At 38.2% G+C, this 20,634-nt stretch overlaps 1 protein-coding gene across 1 annotated transcript; it reads right to left on the reverse strand.

Moving 5' to 3' along the window:
- Positions 1-76: 76 nt before the first annotated feature.
- On the reverse strand, positions 77-19,001 carry pitrm1 (pitrilysin metallopeptidase 1). Its single transcript, XM_059344494.1, has 27 exons — positions 18,709-19,001; positions 16,294-16,399; positions 15,945-16,051; positions 15,585-15,736; positions 14,734-14,848; positions 14,534-14,630; positions 14,050-14,210; positions 12,862-12,988; positions 12,567-12,655; positions 11,709-11,837; positions 11,502-11,615; positions 9,658-9,754; positions 9,121-9,255; positions 8,550-8,688; positions 7,331-7,447; positions 7,102-7,231; positions 6,044-6,164; positions 5,177-5,253; positions 4,878-5,043; positions 3,562-3,662; positions 3,332-3,452; positions 3,157-3,207; positions 2,724-2,836; positions 2,372-2,494; positions 1,818-1,963; positions 587-689; positions 77-470 (listed from the first exon to the last, which is right to left on the reverse strand). The coding sequence occupies exons 1-27, from the start codon at positions 18,753-18,755 to the stop codon at positions 377-379; spliced, it is 3,078 nt and encodes a 1,025-aa protein (XP_059200477.1). The 5' UTR covers positions 18,756-19,001; the 3' UTR covers positions 77-376.
- Between the last annotated feature and the right edge of the window lie 1,633 nt (positions 19,002-20,634).

Below are 20,634 nucleotides of genomic sequence, written 5' to 3' on the forward strand. Positions count from 1 at the left end.
CTTGATGTAACTGTGCCTTTTCTACCTTGGGACAAAACCATCACCCAATCATAAGAAAATAAAGAGTTGAGTCAGATTTAGTTCTGAAATATTTTAATGTAATGTAATTTTTTTCTAATTACAACTGTATTAATATTTACATAGTATTATATATAATAGAAGAGTAATACTCTGAAGAGTCAGATTATGACTGTAACAGTGATCAGTCCATATTCCTCCTCTCTGTATTGTGCGCTTCAGCTTTTTTGCCACCATTTAAAAAAAAAACATCCCGACAAGAATATTTCCTTTGGGTTTTCAGTACATCGTGCATTGTGCCACTGTGGTTCATCAGAAGTCCTTCCTCAGTTTCATTATAAAATACCTGCTGACTGGATTATTTTACAATCCATGAGGGATCTTTTTTAATCGTCTCATTCTCTGGGCCCAAGATAGCAACTCCACACGTTCTCTGACCAACACCGAGGTACCTGCAGGAAAACAACACCAACACTTGTTTTACACTTCATTTGAACTCTGTTACGAGCAGAATTGTTGGATCTTCATTTCTCCTCTATTTCTGTTAAGAACTGACATAAAGACCTACCTTTCAGCCACTTCCACCAGGCTTTTGTGACTAACATCAAAGAGTCTTTCTCTGTGATTCTGTATCATCTCGTCTGTGACTCCACTGATGAAGCGGCTCATTCCTGCAACACAAAAACACGTAAACAGACTAGTGTCTAGCAGCAGAACCTGAACCACTGTTTACTAGGCAAAGCATCCAAATGAAGGCTGCAACTAACAGCTATGATTATTATCAGATTATCTCTTTATGATCAAACAATTGTGATCAAAAATCAATCAAAATCAAAATTACTTTATTCATCTCCAAGGGGAAATTCAGTAATGGGTATTGTGATGTATTGTATTGTGTGTGTGATAGTGATGGGTATTGTTCAATATTTTTTAAACCAAACCAAGTGGTGTCTTTAAATTGACTGACCAACAGTTAAAAAAAACAGAGTTACTCAGTTTGCAACAAGGTTATAATACTTTTGGATTTTTCATTAGTTTTAGTTTTAATTTCGTTGTAGATTTTGTTTTCAAATCCAGTTAGTTTTAATTAGTTTTTAGAGTGAGTTTGTTAGTTTTAGTTTAGTTTTTATTTATTTTTTGAAAGTGCTTGGTTTTAGTTTAGTTTTTATTAGTTTTATTTTATTTTGAATGGGCTTTGTGGTGCGAGATTCAAAGAGGTCGTAATATATTTTTCCTTTTTTTCCTTCGGTTTATCTAACATCCAAAGTTTACTGAGTGTTGAGCCGGTGACATGTTTGCTCAAGCACACTTAGGATTACCATAATAACTGAACGGATTACGCTATCGGAAAATTGTTTTCCAATGTTTTCTGAAAGCTGAGAAGTTGTTCTTTACTGCCAACATGGTGACATAATTTCACTCGCACTTCTCCCGGAAGCCACAAAGCAGGAATACACACACTCGAGACGAGAACAAAGGACATTTTCACTATAATTTTAGTTAGTCTTGTAACCACACAATACAGTTTCAGTTAGTTATCGTTTTTTTAAAAACTCTAGTTTTTATTTTTATTTCAGTTAACGAAAAAAAAAATTAAATTCGCGTTTTCGTTATTTCGTTAGATTTCGTTAACTATAATAACCTTGGTTTGCAATGATATAAACTAGAAGTGGTCAGTTAGTTACCAATTAGGCTGAACAGACCAAAATGATGCCAATGATGCTCAAAAGATTTGATGTGAATTTAGATAACTGGTCCAACTGGTTCACTGAGTAGATTCAACACAGTGGGAGTCTCACCTTTGTTTGCGGGGGCCACAGGTGAGTCTACAGCTGAGAAGACCGACAGTTTGGCCTCATCAATGTCCTGCTGAGTGAACTGTCCCGACTTCGCCCAGTCCACACCTTTACGAAACGCAGACAACGTCTGCATTGAGTTTGGGTCCCTGACAGATGAGACATAAACATGATGTCAATACACTTAGTATTCATTTCACAGTTAATAAGAATGAAGACTCAATCATATTAAAATAGTTGTCGGCTCATTCCATGGCAAAAGACTAATTTTTGCAGTTGCAATTGTAATGTTTCTCCCGTACAGTTAAACGGACTGTGTTCATTCATTATCTTCATAACTTAAGTAGAACATTTCTGTTGGCAGTTGAGACAAGACAGGGGTTAGAGAGAGGGATTTAATGCTGTTTTTCTAAAGGACGAGGGTTCCTAAATGATAATAAAATGTCTAGTGTAGATATGAACTATTAAACTAATGGTATTAATTTTTCCATTGCATTTCCACCACCATGCAATAGGTAATATATTTGTGCAGTTCATGGACCGCAGCCGCTGCCCACCTGTATGAGTAAAAGGAAAAAAGTCCGCCTCCCATCCTGGCCCCGCCCCCGTAGGCTCCCCCCTTCTCTCGGATCTCTCCGTGAAGATATTTTGCCGTCATCATCCGTGCTAAGATGCACAAACTGACAAAGAGAGGAAATTGAGAGAAAGAAAGACGATATCAGACAGAGGATGTGGAAGTAGGCACTATTAAAAAATAATGTAGATAAATATAAACAGTACAAAATGAAGACAAGATGAAGTTTCTCCTTTTTGTCTGTGAATAACATGTCTAGAAAATATGTGATACAAGTGTTAATAAAGAAATAATCATTAAGTCTCAAGTGTAGATGAATCTTGCTGTGTAGTTACCTAGCATAGTCCTGGTGGGAGAACGGTACCGTTCTAATACTCTCACTGACAAAGTTAACGGGGAAGGGCAGCTGGAAGAAAGTTTTCATCTGACATGGCTGGAAATTCAGCTCCTGAAAAGCAAAGCATTGGAGTAAAAAACACTCACTGCTGCATCTGAATTCAGGATTTATCACTGATCAAACAAAACATGTACAGTATTGTCTTAGAGAAATGTCTGACAAAAACTAAAAACAGCAGGTGTTTGCATAAATTAAAAAGGTACAATGTGTGTCATTTTATATGCAAATATGTTGAAAAAATTGCATGTATTCTATTATATTCTATCACCACCAGGCTGGTAATCTTGTAGTAAATATTCAAATCAAATACATAGATGACAAACAAATGCTAAGAGTAACAGTTAAAGACGGTAATCAGCAGGTTAACATACAGAGACGAGTTTCCTGCTCAGTCCGGAGTCATCCAGAGGGTCCAGTGGCCTCTAAAGAAGGAATACAAAACCATCAAAGAAAGCAAAGGAAAATTATATTTTTGACATGATCAACAAAACAATAAGACAAATATTCTGACTGGTTTCAGGCCCAGTTCTCCTGTTGATGACATACCTCGATAATATTACTTCTGACAGGTTTGCGTGACTTCCTGTTGTCGGCGACTTCCTTCATGAAACTCTCCAGCTGTGCTGCTGTGTCAGACATCTTCTGTGGAGTTGTGTTGATTGCACACCTGTAAGGAACAGACATTTTACCAGCTGGCTCAAAAGCAGTAGAGCACTCCAAATATTGGACACATCATTAATATTTATATCAGGAGGTGTACTGTAATATGAGCCCACCTCATGTTGTCGGGGTTCAGAAGGTGTTTTTTGATCCTGGGAAGTGTTCGGATGACTTGGCTCAGGTCTGACTTCTCAGCTACCCTCTTCATAAACTTCACCTGAGGTTCAAATAAGCCAAACACAAAACAGCTCGTTTCACTTGTTGTTTCTGAGTGCTAACAGTTCGTACACTAAAGAGAAAATAAATTAAAAACTCAGCGCATGAAGACATTAACCCATTTAAGCTGGGAAAGCATTACCGCATTTCTACCATTAAAACCGGGGGCGCTGTTGCGTTACTCTACCATTAAAGCCGGGAAAGCGGATACGTCGTTTTGTAGGATTTGTAGTTTTTTCCACCTATTTTCGGTCCCTTGGCCAATGAAATGCATCAGAATACATGCGGGACTGTCGCAATGCAACATTGGACTTTTCCAGAACTTTGAAATCATGGTGGAAGACGACTATAGCGGAGGGAGTTCAGAAGTAAGTGACTGAAGCAATCTTGATGAAAACAGCACCGGCGATTTTATTGCTGATCCGGAATTTGAACCCTCAGAACCAGTCGACCGGGATTTATGGATGAGGAATATGTTTTTAGACGACATATTTTCACCGAAGAACAGACAGATTTGTGGCCATCTGGAGACAATAACAATAATAATAGTAATTGATTGTAACGATGATGTAAGAAATCAAGACTGTTTATGTCTTATATTACTTTATGCGTCGTCGAGTACCCTGAAAAGTGCAATATAGATACAATGTATTATTATTATTATAATTTATTATTATTTATTACAGTAGGCTAATGAGAACTATGTCCATTTCTTCCAATGGTCATATCATGTTTGCATCTTCCTAATGGGCATGTATTAGTATTATGCATAGATTTTTATTCAGTCAAATGTAACATTTGCTGAGTTTGTTGATTTAAAAAAAAAACTTTATTAAAGGTTTGGACAACTTCTCATGAAAGCCACTGGTATAAGCTCTCAAATACTTTTTGAATTTCATTTCTATCTGCTACAGAGGCTGAAAAATCTTCTGTTGAATTTCCAGAAAAACTTCAGGTTTTAGGGGGTTCTTTCAAAATCGCCCATAGGTTTTCCAGGCATTTTTTCCAGGCGTTTTAGGCCTAAATGGGTTAAATGGTCTTCCATAGTAAGAAAATGTCCCATCACTACTGCTAGACAATATGTTTAAACCAAGATCACAGTATTAACAAGGGTACCACAGCATATACTTACTCTGAATTAATGCAAAATAATCAAGTTAATGTTTACTTGATTAAACAAGGTCCCACTCATAGAAACACATATTCTGTACAGTACCTGTTCCATCCCACCAAAAGTCTCCTGGAGGTCCCCTGCTGGAGTCAGGTGACGGCATGCACGTGTCATGGCGTACATGTGACCAGAGTAGGAGATCCCATTGGCCAACTCCTGCGCTGACATCATCACCAGCACCCTAAGGCGCTCCTCGTCTTTGAAGTGAGGACTACAAGAAAACATGTGCAGATGTTAATACAGATCAACATCACACACCGTTTAAAAAAAAAAAAAAAAAAAAAAAAAAGTTGTTTTCAGTGTCGTCTCTAGCTGGTGGTGGTACGAAGTGTTAGAGGACATACTTGTTGAATATGTCGCTCCACAGCTCAAACATGTGGGGAAGGTTCCTCTCCAGGCAGGAGGAAAACAGGAGGACACCCTAAAAGAGAGAGCACAAAGGTTTTAGGAGTTTTAGGAGGCCGTACTTTAACCTGCAGCAGTAAATTATCTTCAACATAACATAACATAATTTTTGACATTTCAAATCACATATTGCATTTTTGGCTGGGAATTTCCCAGCATGCACTGGGCTGAAATCAAGGAGCAAAACTAGACTAGTGGCCAGGTTTGCAGATTGATAATTTTCCTGATCGGCATGTGTGAACTAGGGTTGTCAAAAGTATTGATACTCAAAAAAGTATCGATACTAAAACCTTGTATCCGGATACGATACTCATTTTCAAAAGTATCGCTACCCACACAGTGTCAGTATACATACGCATAGAGTTAATAAGTAATAAATAACAATTTACATAAATGTTGCTGACTGAAAAGTGATTTTTCCCCAGAATGAAGCAGAGAAAAGTCTACCTGCAACCAAACAGCAACAAACACAGCCGAAAATATTGTTCTAATTGTTATTGTTTATTGTATTATTTATTTTTTGCACTACCTCAGACCTGAAGCTTGTTATCATAGTTGCAGTTTCTTTTTGCACAACTGTTTATTATAAGTATTTAAACGTTGCATTTTTCTTGTTAATAAAAATATTTCTGTTAAATTTTGGGGTCTTTGTTTTTATCTTGGTGGTATCAAAAATGGTATCGAGTATCGAATATTTTCCTGAGTATCGGTATCGAGTTGAAAATTTTAGTATTGTGACAACCCTAGTGTGAACACAAAAAAAACTAACCTGTTTCTGCAAATACACATTAAGAGCTGGTACTGACCTGCTCATACATGTCCAGCTGGGTGGAGTCAGGGTTGACCTGGGTGGAGACAGACATGCCTCCTGTCCTCAGCTCCATCTGCTGGGACTGCTGCCTGTAGTCCAGAGCTCCACAGCCCATCCTAATGACACAAACACATCCAGTCTTTAAAATGGGCTTTACATGTTGGGAACCATGCAGAGTCTAAATGCACACAAAAGAAGCAGTCTATTCATCTCAATCACACATTTAAATTACAATACAAATATTATTAAAAAACATTAGTACAATCCTGATACACATGTCAGGGCCTCAAACTCCTCCACTAATTCACTGTTTCTACTCCACCTCAGTATAGATTTATTGAAAGAAGTAGACCAGGTTTAATGGGATTAAACAGGAAAAATCTGTATCTTTCAACCTGGACTCTAATTTCCAACATTTTTGTGCCTGAATGACAAATGGGGACAATATTTTTTTAAACTGGTGTAGCATGAAGCGACGCCACGCATTTTCATCAGCTACTCCTTCCACAAAGTTCTCCACCATCCACTAGATCTCCCAGGTCTCGTCCAAAGCCGTCTGGCTCGCCTTCCACCAATTGGTGCATCCAAAATTTGAAAGCGGTAATTTCAGATCCTTCTCTGTTCAGTAATACTATCTGTACATATCCTGTACATTTGGTGGAAAGACTCCTGTAAGTTTATTAGAGCTGCCAGAGCAGCTTGAAGGTCCAACACGCGGAAATAATCCCATATGCTTGTTTATTTCCCTGTACTGGCACATGTATGTGACGTAAACACGTACGTGACGTGAGCAGATCTGAGAAGAGTTTTGTGTCTTGGCAGTGTAGACGGACACGTTACGGCGGAGCGGATTCAAGTTTTCCACTCTGAAGGTTGATTTCAGATTTTTGCGTTTTTAAGCCCCAAAAACGCCATCAGCGTCTAAACGAAAGGCACTTCCCATAAAATATTTTGTCGTTTTTACCCGCAAGCGTCCTCGTGTAAAAAAGGCCTAAACCTCATCTGTGTGTTCTGGATCTTGTTCTGGTCTTACAGACTGGCCGATTCACTCACTTGGTGATGACACTGCAGAAGAGCGGGACATAAGGCCTGAGGTCCTCTGGCAGTGTGTTGAGACTGCACATGGCTCTGAAGTAAACCAAGCCGTTAGTGGGCTGCTCACAGTACTGAACTGGTACACCTCCTGTGGAGATCAGGAGAGGGAAGGTCTTATCAGATTCACCAAAAACTCTTGACTACAGCGGCAACAGAAATAACAGAAATGACTATCACTGTATGGTACCTGCAGTGCTGATCTGAACAGGAGTGATGGGTATCGTGGGCTCAATGTCAGACACTTTCACTGCAGGCAAACAGGAAACATCCTGGGTTTTACTCTGAGCATCCAGCAGCTCCAGACCTGTCCAAGAAGAAAAACACCACTGTGATATAAAGCACAGATTGAATTTAATGGACTACAAATTCTACTAATACAGACAGCAAATGTGAGGTTTCTGAGAAGCTGGTCCCTGAAAAATGTCCTGAAGAAATATTTCATGCAAATATCCTACTCAACCTGACTGAAGCGGACTTATGACATTCAATACATTCAGACATATTCTCTTGAGTAACACTTTGTGTGTTTTTGCATGGCAGCATTGCATCTCTTACCCAGCCAGTTTGCTTATCTGTCGCTATATTACAGTTTATTTTGCTGTGGCTTAGTATTTGTAGTGTGTCACAGTGAGGCTATACTGCTAATAAGGGTTGGGGGACTGATAAAAAAGCAGATTTAGAAGTTGCAAGGTCAGTTCACAAAGGAATAGGGAGATTTCCTCGAAACATTGAGCAGAGAAATCATAAGCCCCTTTCACAGTGCTGTCACGCACATGTCCCGCTAAAATGCCGGAAAGATCTGTGCCGGCTTTTTGCCTTATGGCGTTCATAGTGATCCCGCGAAGGCAAAGTGATATTTGTGCCCTTTCATAGTGCAGTCTGGCGTCACGGAACAAGGTGGGAGGAGACGATAGTCAGAGCAGCAGCAGTGCTGCATAGTAGCACAGTGCTAATAGGCTACATGGTTAGCTCTGTAGCAGTACAGTGTGTATGTGCTGCTGTATGTGTTCACTTAGTGACCTCCGTTTGTTTACGATCAGCGTCGGAAACCCTGTGTACAGTTAGCATGCTGGTTTGTTTACAATTAGCGGTGGGCGCTATGCCAAGTTGGTGATGGTGGCCGCAGTGAACTGTGATTGGATGACTGTCGGACCAAGTGGGAGGCGTGTTAGACGTCACGCGCAACGTCAAACATCCCAGCTTGCCGGGATGCCGTTCATAGTGGTCCCGCTTCCAACAGTCCCACCAATTTTCCGCCTCTGTGACTACCTCTGGAGGAGGAAAATTGGTGGGATCAGTTGATCCCGGCATCCCACTTCGGGTGCGTTCATAGTGGAGGCGAGACGTTACAGAGCCGTACATGTCCCGGCATGAAAGGGCACAATGAATGGGGCTTATTAAGTTACCTTTCTCATAGATCTCTTTTCTGTCTCTGTCAGACAGAGCCTGAATCTTCTTCTGGAGCTTCTCCTCCTCAGCCTTGGCCTGTTTCTCCAAGTAGGTCTCCTCTGGGCTCATGGACAGCGTCAGTCTGTGTGTGTTGTCCTGCAGGGTCGGTGGACAGGGGGTGAGGGGTTTGAAGAATTAAAGAAAACACTTGAACATTTCATCCTAAAATTCAACTGGAGGACCTGAGGTAAAGCCAGTGGTGACAAGAAGAATCTGTGATGACGGAAACATGAGAAAGAGACTAAAAAACAATAAAATACAGTTAAATAGATTTTAACTCTATTTCATTACAGTTACAGTCTGTATGTGTTCATTTGAGTTGCCTAAAGTTCTTTGTTCAAAACTACCCTCCAAACTCCACACCACTGAGCCAGCTGTGCTGCTATAAGGACATAATCCTGCACTGTTTGAACAAATAAAGTTCTGGATCCAGAGTGCTGCATGCTGCCACAATTTTTCTCAGCAATTAACTTGCAATTATATTCAAGACACCTAAATGCTTGTTAACATATAGCTCATTTAATTTACCTTAAAGTAGTGCTTCACTTTCTCCTGGAGGAAGCGAGGGTTTTCCTTCAGGGCCTCTCTGAATTTGGATACACTGTCACTGATCTGCAGCAGCTCCACCGGGTCGCCATCATGGTTCCACGATGATGCTATGTACTAGAAACACACCAACACACACAAAAAAATATATTAAACCATATACAGCATATATAATACAATGTAATACTGAGGTATTTGTCTAACTGTTAACCCTTGTACTGTTTTGGTGATCATCATCTCAAAGATGAAGGTTTCTTAAAAGAAGCTTAACAGGAAGAAATCAGAAAATAAACTACTGTGCTCTCCCAGAATAATAACTATGGATATGTTTACATTCTTGATTTGTACAGAACTATACAGGAACACGGGGGAAATTAAAAGATTTCATGCTTAAAGAACACAAACTAACATGTTTAGTATTGCTAACATACCTCCCACATGGAGGTGTACAAATACATGTAGTGTCCTTGTGGTTGTGAAAACAAAATCAAGGTTAAAACTAAACAGCAATGAACTCACCGAGGCCAGAGAGAGGCCGAAGTTAGTGGACTGGTGCTTCATCTGGATCTCTAGTTTGTGTAGGAGAGCCTCGATTCGTTCCTCCTCAAAACCTTTCCTGTGAAGGAAGACAAGGAGAAATTATTCAAGCTATAAATATATTACATACTGTGGAAATCTTTTCATTTACCAACATACTACTATCTTCCAATCAAGCACTTTTTAATTACCATTTGTACTTGTAATTATAAATTTGATTGATATAGCGCCTTTAAAAAGGGACTAAAAGTCGCTCAACATAATACATTGAAAACAAATACAAAATACAGAGAACAAAAACAAAATGAGAGTTTATAAGTTCAGGTTTGGAGATGGGAGTCAGGTCTTGTAAGCTGTCTTGAAAACGTGGGTTTAGAGTTGATTTTTTAAGGAGTGGAGTGAGTCTGAATTGCAAATGTGTGTAGTGAGGGAGTTCAGAGGGTTGGGGGCAGTATGTAACCAGTTCACCCTTTTCTACTTAGTTAAACGAAAAATGTACCAGTGCAAAACTCTGTACGCTGCTGCCAGTTTACGCTATATTCTGAATATTTGCAGCTTTACCTTGCAGTCAGACCTTTCAGTGGGAAAACTGAAGCTAGCTGTTGTGCTCTCTCTACTGCTGCCTCAGTTGGTTAATTTGTTTACATGACTGTGTGAATTTGGTGACTTTGAATTGACCCATTAAAACACAGAATGATGGAGGCTGTGGTTGACAAGCAGCTTCTGTGTTCTGCAAGGTTAAATGATCAAAATACTGTTTTTGTGCTGTTTTTTGCAAGGTAAAGCTGTAAATATTCAGAATATAGCGTAAACTTAAACAGATATTGATTGCATTTTTTAGGTGGCTAATACACTCAAGGTTTATACACTTTTTGAGTGGTCAAATTCAAGCACTTTTCAAGGACATATTTTCAAGCTTTTCCAGGACCTTACAACGGTTGTAAGTTGCATGTTTTAGATGACTAATTACATGCCAAAAAGGGTAATTTCACTGAACCATACCGACAGCGATGGTTTTACACTTTTAACAACCAAAAGTACAGTTTGCTAATCTCAATATTCAATTTAGTATTTTTTTCATTGAACATGTGATTATCTATAGTCAGACTGCAAGAGAGATAAGCAAGAATTTCAAGAATTTTCAAGCACTTTATCCAAAATCCAAGCACTTTTCAAACCTTGAAAATACAAAATTAAAATGTAAGCATTTTTCAGATACAATACTGAAAAAGGTGACCAATACTGGAAGGAGGAACTACATATATGAGAGGTGATTGCATATTCTGTGTGGGAAAATCTGTATTTTTTTATTTTAATTTTATAATATTGTATTTTTCCTCTGGGTCAGGAGCATTTCTCCCCTAGTATAAATATATATATATATATATATATATATATATATATGTGGGTGCCTTAGAGCCCCTAGACCTGATTCATCAGCCTGATTTCTGCCAGCCCTTTGTTTAGAACAAAACCTGCCATTGTGTTTTGCTGTAGATGACCCTGTCTGGTGTACCTGTTCTGTGTGTATTATTATATGTTTTGTTTTTTTACTGAAAAATCAATAAAAAGACAGTTTTACATTTTTTTTAAAGAATTTAAGGATTTCAACCACCCATACGAACCCTGTACACTGATCATGGTTAAGTACCTCATTAGGACCTCATTATAATTAAGTACCTTCAATATAATTAAGCACCTTAATTATAATATCGTCAACTCTGAGTCTTACTCTTCATACAAAACAGTGCAGATTATGTATATTATTATATTATATGCCTCCATTAAATAAAAACTATAGTATCCAATATGACTGTGGTACTTACTCTATAATGTCATTGATGGTCTGGCTGATGATTTGTTTCACCTTCTCTGTGTCTTCTTCAGCCATTCCCTGCAGCCCTATGCTGAATGACGCCTCTTTGGTGCTCCCATCATATCTGCACAATGAGACATTATTAGCACTGTGTCAAAGACAAGTTATCAAATGCTTAAGACACTCAGTTAGTAACCATCCAATCCCATGTACACACCCTACGACAGAAGAGAAGTCGGTTCCTATCTTGGGTTCAATGAGAGCTTTGTAGAAGGGAGAGTTTGGTCCAGAGATCATAAGAGATGACAGCAGGCTGAGAGTGAATCCTTCAAACGTGTCAGTGATGCTGCACAGAGAAACCACAACAAGATGTTACTGAACATCAGAACAGACCCAAACAGTCTTTTTGTATTGAAGAAACCACTTAAAACGCTGTCAACATGACATATAAGCCACTGTAAACAAGAGTCAAACAAAAAGATGAGGAGAAAAAGAGGATTAGAGATTTCAGATAGCATTTTTTCCCTCCTGATACCGATTCGGATACTTGTGCTGTAGGTATCGGCCGATACCGAGTACCGATTCGATACCAGTATGTTATAAAAAAAAAAAATCATGCTACACCTGCATGATTGTGATATGATTATCGTTGAGGTAAGACCTGGCTCAGGTTAAACCCTTTGTAAAACATGAATAAATACAGCAAATTAAAGCAATTTATTTCTACATTTATTTTTAAATAAAACAGTATACAAAACAGTAGTGCAACAGCAACTTAAATAAATAAATCTAGGAATATATTTAAATTAAAGTGCAGCCACAATATAAGCTTAACAAAGCGAATCAGTAAAGAGATAACTAATTTAATAAATTAGGTGGTATCAGATCGGTGCCTGGACTCGGGTACTTGCCGATAACGATGCCAGCATTTTCGGCAGTATCGGAGCAATTTCCGATACTGGTATCGGAATCGGAACAACTCTACAGAGGATGCAGATCTGTGGCCCCAGAATCTTATAAATGCCATCCTACTAAAATTATTTAAAGTACAAAAGTAGAAATAATGTGATCTTACTCTCCCAGCAGGTAGCTCACACACAGCGTGTTCTGCCTGGCTGGATCTGGAGCCATGGCATCAGGGCTGCAGGTCACATGGTCTTCTCTCTGGGAAACAATGAGACTCACAGTGTGATCACACTGACTTTTCAAGGCATTTACATATCTAAAAATAAAACAGTGGAACCATGCATGCAAAGTGATAATTAAAAACACGATAACATTGAATAACTCAGCTGTTAGAGAAGTTTTATAATCTAAAATACACTGTCACCCTTAGACGTTGCTGTGATAAGTGTGAATTATGAACTCACAGGGCTGCTCCAGTGTGGCTGGGAGGGAACCTCTGTGTTCGGGTTGATGCGTTCAAACTTGGACAGAGCTTCTTCTTCAATCTGCTTCAGGTGCTGCTCCAAAGGCAAATCTCCATAGGTGAAGAACCTGAAGAACAGAAGACTCCCTCAGGGGTGTATTTCCTCTTTTATTGTAAAAGTTTATTTTCTAGAACGTGTTAAAACATGTTTATCAAATTAAAATACTGCCGATTTCGGTTCTGTCAAGACAGTATACAAGACTCTTTTTATCTTCCTTTATCAGACAGACCAAGAGGAGATTAAACTGCCATCATTCTGTTTCTAATGTTTAACCAAACACCATGGGTTTATGCTTTTCAATGTGAATTTGTGAGATATGTTAGCCTGGGTATACCCATACTGCCTTGCACGCTCGATTTCATTTCGAACTGCGAAAGGGTCTGGTGTTTATAGCCGATTCTTAGCCCTGCTTTTTGGATCCAATCACAGAACGGGGAGGGACGGCGAGACGATGACGCGTACTATTGGACAGACTGAAGCTTGTAGTTTTGTAGTTTTCTTACAGATCCAACATGGCTGCAGCTGACGCAAAGCTCTCTTTGGATCTAGCTGTAGACAGTGTTCTAGATAGTTTAGAGCAAAAGTTTATTGTAAAAGAAGCACAACGTTTAACTTTAAACTCCTGTTTAACCACCAAAAAGGATGTTTTAACCTTGCTTCTGACAGGATTTGGCAAAAGCCTAATCTACCAACTAGCCCCGCTACCGCTCACTGCTGTAACGCCAGTGATCTCGCTACGAGACGACACACACACACACACACACACACACACACACACACACACACACACACACACACACACACACACATTGAGCATTTTAGTCTCAAAGTAGAGATGGGCTAGTCTAGCTATGTAAACATCAGTCGTCTTCTTCTTTGATGCTTCCTCTAATTTCTGTCACTCTACATACGTCATCTGGTATAACTGATACGAATTAACGGCTCTGGAGGATCGTAGCCCACGCCTCCTCTACAGAGAAATGAATAGGTGATCTCCAGACTATATCTCATTTGTGATATAGTCTGGCGTTAGCCAGGCTAGAGATATGTGGTAGTGAATACAAACAAAACCGAAGAAAACATTTTCTCATTCTTTTCTAGTGTCTGGTGCTGTGTTTGTTCCTCTACCTAGCGTTGCTGGGGTGGTAATGTGTGGCGTGGAACTGTTTGAGTTGCTCCCAGGTGAGGTCGGGGATGGCCAGAGGCTCCCCTCCTGACACCACAGAGTAGGTGTGGTCTGGAAACAGCTTGTTCTGGAGGTGCTGCGCATACACACGCTCGTTGTCTGACTGCAAGAATAAAAACAAACACACAAATTATCATCTCAGATTCAGCCACTACAGACATAATTCCAAGATAAATAATGTAAACAAATTTGATTTTTGTGTTGTATTAAGCAGCTGTTTTCCTCATATATAGCCTGCTGTTGTTTTTTACTTGACATTTTGTTCAAGAAAAGCACAACTGCACCAAGGAAACATTTCTGTTTTATTATATTACATCAGAACAATAAGTACATTTTTGGGGCAAAAGGGTGGGGGGCACTGTATTGAACTGATAATTGCAATACATATTAAAAGTTTAATGACAGTGACTGGGAGTGTTGACTTACAAAAACACCCTTCATCTCATTGAACACCACTCCTTTAAACACCAGAGGGGAGTTGAGATCCGTGGGGTCTTCGTTCTCCAGCCTCCAGCCCTCCTGCCTGGAGAATAAAGCATTGAAAAGTTAACTTGAACTTCTGTTTTGTTATAATGCTTCAGTTTAAGCATTGTTACATATAACGGTGTATTATAGTCACAACTCACCAGAAATCCTGCTCCCGTAAACACGGGAAGAAAACTGCGTCCAGATAGACGGACAGAAGATTCTGGAAGTCTTTTCCATTTTGAGTTGAGAACGGATACATGGTGTAGTCACTGGCTGTTCACGGTGAAGCAAACAAACAAAAAAACAAGGCAAAAAGCTCATCAGCCATTTAAGAAATAACCAAACATCATGTCCATTTCTAACTAACTTAATTACCACTATAATAAACGTCCATTGTACTATATAAGGGTGTTTCCACTATCGCCCAATACCCGGAATGAGGCGGGTCTCACTCGCCGAAACGCCCCTAAATGAATATGAGCCGGACACTCGGCACAGTTATCGATGCCGGTTAATTCACAATGAAAATGTTTATGATCAGCGGAGACACATAATTAGCCATGCTGCTTTGTTTATGATCAGCTGTTTATGTTGTGAACAGTTAGTGACGGTGGCCACAGTTGAGTCTCCCGTGTTTAATCCGTTGCGTATGTGATCACGGTCGAAACTGTCGCTAATCGATTATGCGACGATCGAAAAACAAACGTCACCTCCGGAGTCTCTAAATCTCTCTGGGGGCCTTTTTGTAATGGAGACGCACAGAGTGAGTCGACATTTGAGAGGGCGTGGCCTGAGACTTTCCCGGTGGCCACTCTTCCCCCTAAAGGAAATATGGCTTATATAATGTATATGCATTAAACCTGTAAAACTCTACCAGACTGGATCTTTAGTGACTGATTCGTTTTTTATTAAAGATATTCATGTTAACAGAATAAAAAACTTTTCCCACCTTCATGCTCACAGACTCAGAGGTACTTGATACATTTAAGTGCAAATTATTTTTCTGTACCTGTGAAAGCGTTCATGAAGGTAGACAGGGAGCGGTTGAGCATCTTGAAGAAAGGGTCTCTGCAGGGATACTTCTCAGACCCACACAGCACCGTGTGCTCCAGGATGTGTGGGACTCCTGTGCTGTCCATGGGGGTCGTTCTGAACTGGACACTGAAATACAGGAGCAAGAAAAGAGGCATTTGATTAACTGCTCTCTTTTTGTGCAAGAATGTGCTGTTACCCAGTGGAGAAAAATGATGCTGTACAAATACATTTCAGAGTCGTGGTGTGGAAAAGTGTAACTGGAGAAAGAAAGCTAAAATCTGTTGTCAAAGAGGAATATAAATATGTGGTACTGATGAAAAACATGTTAACAAACCTGAAGAGGTTGTTGGAATCATCTCTAGCTGCATGAAGGTACTGAGCTCCAGTTTTATCATGGGTCAACTTCACTGCTGTGAGAAACAAGTCAGGGACCACTGCAACCTGAGGGAAACAGAATTTCAAGCTGAAATTACCATGTTTTGATCCAGAGTCAAGGTCTCGTCTCAGCTATTGAATCAAACATTGTATCAGTTCTTGGTACAAGAAGAACAATGAAATCATAATGAGTCATTCAACCACAAAAGAAAAATTACAGTACCTCATGCATTTAGACCTCAAGAGTGTTTATACAACATTACGTTATGAGTCCTAAATTATTCTACTTCGAATTGAGATACGTTTACCTCTCTGACTGTAAAACCATGGATCTTCTGTCCTGCTTGGTACTGACAGGCTCTCTCTTTCGCTGAAGTGCTCCTCAGCCTCCATGTATGCTGCGGCCCATTTAAACTGTGTGAAGGAAATAGTATAAAAGAATTAGCCCATCTTTACACAAACAAATGCAGGACATTTCAGACATATCTAAATATGTTTTAGTGCGTCAGACACATTGCCACAGCACTGCAGAGCTTTGATTTCAAGTTTCCTCTATTCCAAAATGTGTCTTTCCAAAACTAACTGCAGCCACATCTGTTCTGCATCACTGTCAGATAAATGTAGTTGAGTAAAAAGTACAATTGCATTGCCTGAAATATAGTAGAGTCAAATTAAGAAGTTGCATGTAAAGAAAAGACTCAACATTTTGTAGTTAAGTACAGTACTTCAGTAAATATGCATAGTTACATTCCACCACTGATGGCATGACTAGAACCCCCTAAAGTTCTACAGGTCATAAAATAGAATAGCCTTCATTGTCATTACACAGAGTACAAAACGTTTAAACAAGATAAATAAGGCACAAAATGTATGTTTAAAGACACATGACATTGGAACATATGAAAAGAGATGGAGTAAGGAAGGCCGAAGTTCTGGTAAATATATTGTAAGTGCAGGGTAGAGGATATCCAAGTAACAGATTGACTGAAGTAAAAAGTTATTGCATGTGTTGATTATTGCACATTAGCACATAATAGCACTTAAATGCAGTTGAGTACAAAGTAAATGTATTGCATATAATGTAGTGGAGTAAAAGAAGAAGGTTGCATGAAAAGAAGACTCCAGTACAAATTAGTGAAGTGTAGCTTTGTATTTTTTTTTTTTTACTTTACTAAGTACTGTACTTAAGTGAAGTACAAGAAGCTCAAATTTATGGAAATAAGTATTTTCTTTTCATGCCACTTTCTATTAAACTTCACTACATTTCAGGCAATAAATATTGTACTTTTTACTCAACTGCATTTATCTCACATCTAAAGTGAGTTTACAAATCAAGAATTTTTCACACAAAACATAACTACTGACCATAGGGGTGATTCTCATGAACATGGTACAGCTCATAGCAAAAATCCAAGAGCATTGAATACATATTTTCTTTGACCCTTTATAACATATACAATCTGAAGTCACTGTTTAATATGAATTTATAATCTATTTAAAAAATGTTAAGGTATTTTCTGACATTTTTAGAGGCACTGTGTGCAAAATTCATTACCATAACACAAATTTAAACAAAAAAAAGAAGAAAAAATGGTATCACCAAAATGTATTATTATTATTAAAATATAAACATATGGGATGGTCCGTAGTGTAGTGGGTTACACAGGCACCCCATGTATAGAGGCTACAGTCCTCGCTGCGGTGGAGCTGGGTTCGAATCCGGCCTGAGCTCCCTTTGCCGCATGTCCTCCCCTCTGTCACCCCCTTTCTATCTGTCTCTCGCTTTCAATAAAGCATGTAAAATGCCAAAAAAATAATCTTTAAAAAAAAAAAATATATATACACATATTTTAATGCAAACAATTCTATCATTACCGTAACATTTAACATTTTTTCTCATCAATTTTCATTCAGACTTTGTTCTTTATACATTGCTAAAACCATTATGTTTGATTATATTTTGTTAAATTATACATTTTTAAACAAATGTGTGTACACAATGTGTACATAAATTACCTGCATTACTACCTAAATTATTTTATAATGTTTATTAAATATTTATTGTATATACGTGTGGGGAAACCATGACATTTTTTATCTGGATGTATTACAGTAATGAATTTGTGAATCAAAAATATGTTTAAAAATATAGAAAATCTTATTTTAATACAAAACAATGAATTGTGCCTCATTATGGCTATATTGTTCATTCATATAAAAGTGAGATGTATTTAGTTTAATAAAGTATGTCCTTATAATCTTCACAGACATAACTTAGACTGGCTTCATGAGAATCACCCATAGACTGTAACTACTGACTGTTTACTGAAATTCTACAGGTCATATAATACGGTGTAACACTAATATCGGCTCGTGTAGAAACCAACTGCTGCTGAAGTCGAATTAAAGTTCGTAGTCTCTCATTTGCCTTGTTTTGATAATAATATTTTGACCACAGGTACCTGAATCTGCTATATTATTTACAGTGTAGTAAATAAAAAACTATAAAACAGAAACGTTATCTAGCTGAGACAAGTCAAAATGAATGCGTTACATCATCTATTTCGTCAATTTAGCTAAATGCTATTTCGACGAAGTCAACGCATCCTTTTATCTATAATGTCGTGAAACTACGATGTCAAAGTCTCATAAAAGTAACATTTAATGTATGAGCAACCAGACAGCTGTGTTGGTCCAGGCTAACTTGGTGTTAGCTAACTCACCTCAGACACCGGAGTTTCTGGAGCACCGCCTTCGTTTGCCGAAACATGATGTTGTCAGTTAAAAAAATATTCCAGTATGTCTACTACCAGTATGATCAGCTGTAACAACTACACGATTTTAATCAAATATTGTTAATAATTCCACATTATTTCCCTTTAGCATCCCGGCTCGGTGTCCTCTCATGCCGTGTGTAGTTCAGTTAACTCATTGGAAGCTGGACTTCCGCATACAAACATGCTCGTTCCTGTTTGGTCGAGTCGGAATGAAAAACAGATCGGATTGGCTGATACGTCACGTCACCAATATCACCAAATCATGACCGGTATGAGGAGTTTTTGAAAGGCAGAAATTGTTAAACACATATTGAACAGCAGTTTATAACGATTTACACCTTAAAATGTAACGTGAATTCATTTAAACCTATCTAAGGATTTCTTCTTCTTTTATTCTGCCCTCTAACTGTAATTTAGCCTGTTTTCCAGCAGATGTCGCTGTAAGATCATGTTTAGCCTTTTATACAGTCTATGGTTTCGCCATGTAAGTCACAGGAGTTTTTGTAAGGCGACACTTTTTTCCAAGGTTACATACACTACAGGCCAAAAGTTTGGAAGCAACTTAAATTTTCTGTTCACAATGGTTTTCTTAAAAACCAGTCTGGATTCTTTGGATTTTTAGATGTGTTTACTGCATGATCACACTTTACCTCTATGGAATTGAACCATTTCCCTCAATCTACATACATTGATGTTACCAGACTGAATAAATGTTAACAAAAGAAAAGAAGGGCTTAGTTTTAGGGTTGAGAAGATTTGCAAGAGTCACAACTTCAGTGCAAAAGTAAAAAACAAATCACAGTTTGCATTATTCACTTTAGTTATTTGGCTTTTGTGAGTTTGGATACAAAAATCCCAATAAATCTCAACTGTGTTCATTTCTCTGACGAACTACCACAGAAATTGCTAGAAAGAAACAGCTGAGTAAAGAAACAAGTCCAGATTTATACATTAAGGAAAGAAGGATACATAAAGTCTAAGGAATAAAAACCCAAAGACCTGATAATTATAGTTAAAATGTGTGACTTATAGTCAAAATAAGTGACTCTTTATATAATAATCACGTTTATTCGGTTGCAAAGTATAGCAATGAAACTATGATCTTTTTTGTACAAATATGATCTTGCTTCCAAACTTTTGGCCTGTAGTGTAGTAATAATGTGTAATGTATGCAAGTTTCCTCCTATATGTTCCATTCTGCAGTCCCAAAGTACAGCAAAAGTGAAAAAATAACATCCTGTTATAAAATTGCAACTGAATAACCTTCATGGTAGAAAAAGTATATACAATCCCCGATAATTATTTCAACATTCCCATCACATCTACATACTTTATTAAAAAACAGTCTTAAAGCTGTTATTCATTGTTGCACCTTTAACATTTCCATTTATCATGACATTGCAAGTTGCATTTGTTGTAAGGTAGGACTGGAAATAAAGAATCTCTGTTTTCCAAAGAACCTCTTTTAAAACTATAGGCAGCATTTTTTGGCACATTTTACTATTGGTTATTGATAGTTTTACATTTTCATTGTCACTCCTTCCAGACTTATAAGGTCTGCAAACGACTCACTGGTGTGCCAAAATACCTTTCAGTTATTGACAAGCTTTTGAATTTTTGCACTTTAATCAAAGCATGTGCAGTCTGTAGGCTGAGAAATCCTTCTTCAAACTGAAATACTTAATTTTAATTTCCACCAAAATAAATGGTGTTAGTCCTTCAACTATGTTGCTGCAAGATACATTTACCTACAGTATAATATAACTATATCTATATTCTTATTTAATACATACACTGCATGGTTATAGACGGATAAATCTTAGAAGTCCCTGCACTAAAGTATTTTAGAAATACTGCACCTTGTAGATAACA

This window comes from Centropristis striata, chromosome 11, assembly GCF_030273125.1.
Source record: "Centropristis striata isolate RG_2023a ecotype Rhode Island chromosome 11, C.striata_1.0, whole genome shotgun sequence".
Classification (NCBI taxonomy): Eukaryota; Metazoa; Chordata; class Actinopteri; order Perciformes; family Serranidae; genus Centropristis; species Centropristis striata.

Excerpts from the sequence above, each read along its gene's own strand:
- pitrm1 (XM_059344494.1), bottom strand. The coding sequence starts at position 18,755 with ATGTTTCGGCAAACGAAGGCGGTGCTCCAGAAACTCCGGTGTCTGAG. Across the intron at positions 16,400-18,708 it reads CAGAAACTCCGGTGTCTGAG|TTTAAATGGGCCGCAGCATA; the intron begins GTGAGTTAGCTA and ends TCCTTCACACAG. Across the intron at positions 1,964-2,371 it reads TTTTCCTTTTACTCATACAG|GGACCCAAACTCAATGCAGA; the intron begins GTGGGCAGCGGC and ends CTCATCTGTCAG.